Source organism: Nuphar pumila, chromosome 6, assembly GCF_984573655.1.
Source record: "Nuphar pumila chromosome 6, dmNupPumi1.hap1.1, whole genome shotgun sequence".
NCBI classification, from domain to species: domain Eukaryota; kingdom Viridiplantae; phylum Streptophyta; class Magnoliopsida; order Nymphaeales; family Nymphaeaceae; genus Nuphar; species Nuphar pumila.
The window spans coordinates 17,519,437-17,526,487 of NC_143254.1; the positions used below are offsets into that span (position 1 = coordinate 17,519,437).

The window sequence follows — 7,051 nt, forward strand, 5'->3', positions numbered from 1 at the left end:
AGCTTGCCAAACAAGATCCGCGCGAGGCGAAAGGGTGGAAGAGGTGGGGAGGCACCTTTTTTCATATCCGTCCGCGTAGTTGTCTAGTTTCGATCTCGTGCGGGGGAGCCGTCCATCTTCAGAAGATTTAAGAAAAGATTTGATAGTCAGACAAAGACTCTCATAGCAGATTCAGTGATCGGTTCCGAGTACACTATAAAGCATATTTGTATCAAAGTACACTTGCCATTAAAACTAGAAACCGAAGTGTTGTTTTCTAAGTTTAGAGTGTCGGATTTTGGGTTGGATAGAATCCAACTTTGATGTGACCCACATTGACTCGGGCACATCAAAGGTCCAAGTGGCTGTTGGTTATTGGGTTATTGGGAGTTACGGGACATCCATGTATACCCGTTATGGACCTCCACCGGTGCTCATTAAGGACCTCCACTTGGTCTCCATATAAATATGAGTCCTGTAATGGTGTGATGTGTGTCATCTACCTATTGTTGGTCTCTCTCACTTTTTTTGGGTTCAAAGTATCTTACTCACCTCTTGAATTCTGACATGGGTTCATTGTAGGGGTGGATTGGCTAAGGAGAACGCCGACTACCCGTATCTATTGAAGCGTCGTTCGGATCATCCATAGCCGCATTCAGTAAGTGGCTCTTTCATGATCCATTTTATAGTTATATTGGGTTATGGGCCCACATATTGTGCATCTGCTGTGCATGTTTGGGGTATGGGTGCGCCGGCATTCACCAATTTTTTTTCACCGGTGATCATCTCTTCTCTCTCGTTGGATTCTCGTTCAGAGTTTGGGAAGTCGGCGGTGAAGGGGGAGGAATTGACTGGAGCACCACCACCTATGGATCAACAGTTGTCGTTGCTCCCCTGCGAAGGCTGGCGATGGTTGCCATCGACGAGAAGGGACATCAGATAACCAGGGTTTCAACCAAGTTTTCAGAGCCCCCGAAAGGTGCCCCTTCTGTTATCGTTAAATGTATTTTGTAGCCACCGAATGGTCGGGTTTGGGCCTGCCACCACAGGCAACGACTACCATGGGGGCCACTAGTGGCGGCTAAAAGGGTTGCTGGTGACTGTGGATGCAAACAGACACAGTCGACCAGAGTGGCCCTCTTGTTGGTTGTTGTCCCCAACGGATGACTGAGGATGTTGGCAGCTGGCCACCGAAGGTCGACCGTTGTTGGCATTTGATAAGGTCGATCGCCAGTGGCGACCGTTGTAGGTTGAATATGGAGGGGGGCAGAACCCTATAAACCCCATCACCAGACCGTCTTTGCCACCAGCAAACGGCCCAAGTCGATGGCGACTGGTCGTCGCCAACAGCTTCTATGGTGGGCCGCCGATGGTGCCCACTCACGGCAGTGGCCGAATGGTGGAGGTGGGGGCAAAATGTTTCAAAGAAAATCTCTCTAAGGGGGTGAAACGTCAGGTTTCACTGTAGCAGCTGGTGTGAGTTTTGGAAAACAATTTTTAATAAGGTATTTTAAGTAAAAACAAGTGTGAAAGTCAGACACCAAAATATATAAAAACTGGCTCGTACGAGTGGTGGAGTGAGGGTTGATCTTAGGGAACGGAAAAATACTTTGTATTCAAACAGACAATTAACTACTCTTTATTGCCAAAAAATAAAAATAATTGATTAAATAAATAACTAAGCGAGTGCGGCCCCAGTAGAGGGCTGAAACCAATAAAATAATAGTGCCTTATTACAAACCCAAGTTGAATTAATAAAATAAATCATAATCTAAAAGAAGAGAAAAAGTCGTCAGTGCTTCGAGTCTCTAGTCCCTTATTTGATTGTGTTCCCTTCTTTATTTCTCCATCATTGGTTTTTAATCTTTTTGCGGAAGGGCTCTCTGAAGGGCCCTTTGAGGGGACCTTCTAGGGACCTCAGACGGCTCTTCAGGGGTACTTCTGCACTTTTAAACGCTTTCCTGCCAGAATCAAAATATGAAACACAAAACAAAACACAAAAACTCACATAAATTTAAGGTTAGTTTCAACTAAAAATCATAAAACATGAATTAAACTAACATGAAACAGACTAACTACTTGTAACTAACCCACTACACTAACAGACAAAATTGCAAAACAAACTAATTAACCAGAACTAAGCTAATTTATAACAACTAATCTAACAATGTAACTAAAAGAACAAGAAACTAAGTAACTCAAAGTCAAGAAAGGAATCAACTAATATGAATAGTTAATCACTAATCTAACATGAATAAATAATAAAGATTAACAAGAACTAGCTAATGAATAAAGTTAACTAGCTAATCAATGAATAACAAAACAAATAACAATGCTAACTGAATCATAATAATTAATTAAAACTAACGATTAAACCAATGACCAATAACCAACGTGTTGTACAGACTTCACATCTAATAAAAATAATAACACTAGCCTATGCTAACTATTCTAATTAACTACTTAATACACAAAAACTGGCTAATTAACTACCTGCCCTAATTCGATGATAATAAATAATAATAAAAAATTGATGCTAGCTAATGAAAACTGATTACCTACCTATTGAACATTAAAACAAATGAATCATGACGTTAACTACTAAAAAAAACTAACATTAAAACTGCACTACTCGGCTGAATGAAGGAATAAAGAAAACAAGCAACGACTATTGATCTAACCGATTATTCTATGCTATATTAAAATAAAAAAACTAATACTTCCAACAAATAGCAAACATAAAGAGTTACCAGCATGAAGTAAACGATTTTCCTACTGACAATGACGTAAAAAAAATGTATAATCTACTCTAAGCAATTAAAAACTAAGAACTTGACTAATAATCTAAGCAATTAAAAACTAATTTCTACTCTAAGTGCCAAACTTAAAATTTCTGAAACTAGAGATAACATGAACTAAGTAATCTATTAAAAATAACATGCAATAATCTGATCAAAAAAATATTAATAATAATAAATTGACAAAAGCCATAAAACCCTAATCGGCTACTTCAGAAATATCACTAAATTAAATCTAATTGATATGAAAAATAAAAGAAAACTTAATCTAAACTAACTCTAACCTAGATCTGACATAACTGAATTAAAACTCATGAAAACATAAAAATATTCTATGCTAAATCTATCGATTTGAATAAAATAATCTTATTCTATGCGCAAACCAAGAAAAATGGCTAAACTAGATTAAGTTATATATTTGTTTTTATTTTTATATTTTTAGATGCTGAATCTAAACTAATCTAATCTACATATGATGAATATGCAATGATCAAACGAAACTACATGCAATGCTATGATTTATGATATGCAAAAAACTAAAACTACAGTGAAACGGGAAAAAAGAAGCAAACCGTATGGTTTACCTCCGATGTTGGGGTTGTGAAGAAGAATGTGGTTTTCTCTCTAAGCTACACGAACCTCTGTCGATCAAGACAAGAAGAACCGGCGATGAAACAACGTTAGAAGCAAGATGAATCATAGGGAGAAAGGAAGAGATCAAGGGAGAACCGGTTGGGAATGAAGAGGAGGAGGAAGAGAAGAGAATAGGGAGAAGAGGCATGCATTTTCTCATAAGGGAAAAAATATGGTGGTATGCTGAAAATTTTCTATTTGTAATAAAAATTAGGTCAAACACGATTTTTTATGGAAGTCTAAAAAAAAATCAGAAATTCCAAAACAAGTCTTCCTCAAAAATGTATTTTTCAAAAGAGGTTGTTTTCGTAACTAATTAAAATTAGTAACTACTCTCCTAATCTAATTAAATTACAAATTAAAAACTCCTAAATTAGATAAAACACTGAAAAACGCAGGGCAAGCTTTAAAATTGGTGATTTTTTGATATTTTCAATTTTGATGTGGTTTCTCGAAATTAGCAATAAAATGGGGTTTTAATGCGATTTTTCTATAAATCATGCATAAAATAAGATGAATAAAATGTAAAATATATGCATGATCAAATTTTTTCATGCTTATTGTTTGCTAGTCCTCGAGCAAATTGAAGCAAAAAGCAAAAATAACAAAATAACCAAGACAAAAATCTAACTCACTTTCGTAGGAATCACGGTTGTATTTAGCGTATGCAACAAGCTCTTTAAACCCCTGGGTTACCCCAGTAAGGTCTCCTGAGGGTTTACAGTGATGCTACCCACAAACATCTCTCTCATGTATACATAAAAATTTAACTTAAAAAAACATTAGGCAATTAAGGAGTTTGCTTTTCATAAATATTTCATGTCATTACACTTTTAAAACATAATTAAAGCCTTTTATATGCCATCACTGAATAAAATATTTTCTTTCACTTTTCTAAATATCATAATTATTTATGCTTTATTCTTAGAAAATCAAATATGTACATGTTATTATTTACTAATCATCACTCATATATTTTTTGCACAGGTTTTCTCAATATTTGCTTCAAAGCAGTGAACTTTTTCTTTTATCGTTTTTCTTTTTTTTTTAGATTTTCAATTTTTTCACACTTTTTCTTTCTTTTATTAAGCACTATATCAAATTTCAATTTTTGTGACCCATGTAATGAGCTTTGGGTCAGTGACTCCCAGGTCAGATAACCTTAGGGCACCAGATACTAAGTACCCCTTAGACTTAATTGCTCAAGTCACTATAACTTTAATTTTTATAGTTTTACGTATAGTCTGCTTCTATGTCACATGCAATGTCAACATCTATCAGGCTCTCTATAAAGTTTATGTAAGAAGCTTTTGGGTCGGTGACTACCAAATCAGATGTCTTTAGGGTACCAGGTGTAAACACCCCTCAGGCTCTACTTGCTCGAACAAAATAGGCTATAGATATTAACTTAGACAAATGAGTGATTTTCTTTGTTATCCTTTTCAATATGAGAATCAAAAACTTCAACTTGTGTCTAAGCCCAACTACTAGGGAATACAAATATATCAAACAACTAAACGTATGCTCTTTTCACTTTTTGAGCTCATGAATGCAATGTTGTTCATTTGCTTAGCTTTTCAAAAATAAAATTATGCATATTCATACTTATGATTCAAAATAAACTCTAATATGTATTTATAATTATTTCTTTGAAATTCACATAAATAACCACAGTTTTTTAGATCAGTGTTAGAAAATTTTTTTGTGGAGCTTAAAAAATCTCTAAAAATATTTGATTTTGCAAAGCATTCATATAAGATCAAACTCATTCCTTAAAAGCCCAATTTTTATGAGTTGTCATCAAAAGTGCAAGTACAAAGACAAAAAAAAATTTAGCGTGCAAACTACACCCTCCCCCATGCTTGAATGACACTGTCCTCAGTGGCACTCCCCAATCCTTGCATGAAATTATATGAATGGACATGAGAACAACATAAGTAGGAGGAAAGTAGTAGAAGTCACCTGATCCATACTGTAAAATCTTACATGATGTTGCATTGTATTGGCTCTGCAGAGATTCCACTTGTCTCAATGTATATAACTCATAAAAAATGCACAAACTGCAATGCATACATGATCTGTCATCTAACTCATGAGAGAAGAAAACTACCTAAAAATAGACAAACTACTAAAACTATTAATAGTACGTCACAAATATGGGTTGCCTTCCATAAAGCGCTAAGTTTTACGTCCTCAGCCAGACGAATCTCTAGTGACCCTTTATCATCCATGAGACCAATGGACGCGAAGTCATACTCAATCGGGAGGTTTGAGGAAAATGATTTCATCTATGACCCTGCCCACTGTGTTTCCTCCAACTCTATCCCTATGTACCCTAAGATGACTCTCTAGACTAGCAAGAAGAATGAGATTAGTCTCCGCGTGGAGGCTATTCTCAAAGGGTAAAGAGTCATAAATCGAGCATCTATATGCATCCAACTGTGGATTAGAATGCTTTCTTGTGACATCTATCACTTGGAAGCAGTCATCATGTCCTGTCGCGTTATTGGCAGGATCAAAGATATGTAAGCGCAAACACTTGTTGCCAAAAGAAACATCCATCTCCCCAGTATGACAATCGATACGAGCATGAGCAGTGACCAAGAATGGTCTGCTCAGAATGATGGGGGGCTGGCGAGCGACCTCAGTGCTCTCTATGTTCAGAACAAGAAAATTAACAAGAAAATAGAAGTCCTCAACCTTGACTAACACGTCTTCCGAGATTCCTCACAGACGCTTGGTAGACCTGTCATTCAACTGCAAGACAATAGTCGTGAGCTTTAAATCCCTAATTCCAAAGGTGTCATAAAGGGAACCCAATAATATGTTCACGCTTGCCCCAAGATCGAGCAATGCACGCTCGATTGTCATGTTTCTTATAACACACGAGATGACCGGTGCTCCAGGATACTTGAGCTTGGGTGTGACTTGGTGCCGAAACACGGAGCTCACATGCTTAGTTAAGAAGGTCATTTTAGGCAATGACCTCGATTTTCTCTTCTGTGTGCAAAGTTCTTTAAGAAACTTTGCATAAGCAAGCGCCTGCTGAATGTCATCAAGCAGGGGGATGTTTATGTGAACTTGCTTGAACATGTTAAGCATCTTTTGCATGTGTGCCCTTTGCTTTCCAAAATCTTGTGGTTTGTCCAAGGCCTGAGGAAAAGGGGCTTTGGAGATATACGAAGAAAGCACAGGCCGTGGGCACTGCCCGTTCTCCTTGGGCCTAGTGGAGGAGATCAACTGGTCAAAAGGTGTGGCAGTGGTCTCGCCAGTCCACTCCTGAGTAGGGCGGAATGCCTTCCCACTTTGAAGGGTCATAATAGAGTTGGCCTGCTCTTGGTGGGATTCTGTGAGATGCAGATCATGATACATGGGTTTCTTACCCTTCGGGTTGACAACGTTTTAACTCAGTAGGCTTCCTTCGCTTCACCTGCTCAAGGCTTCAACCAACTGTCTTATTTGAATCTCTAGCTTCGCTATCGATTGCGTGTGAGAACTGAGGTTAACCTTAATATCAGAAAAGGCCTCGAGCAACTTCTTCTGAAAAGATGGACTCAATGTGGGCTCCTGAGGAGAAGGCAAGCTAAGCTAAAGAGGGGCCTGAGGGAATGTGGGTCACGGGTAACCTTGTGGGAGGTAAG

The 7,051-nt window shown here is 37.7% G+C and overlaps 1 protein-coding gene across 1 annotated transcript; it reads right to left on the reverse strand.

Moving 5' to 3' along the window:
• Nucleotides 1-6,137: 6,137 nt before the first annotated feature.
• Nucleotides 6,138-6,782, reverse strand: LOC149834154 (uncharacterized). Its single transcript, XM_090009290.1, has one exon. It carries the CDS (start codon nucleotides 6,780-6,782, stop codon nucleotides 6,138-6,140), a length of 645 nt encoding a protein of 214 aa, XP_089865416.1.
• Nucleotides 6,783-7,051: the final 269 nt, after the last annotated feature.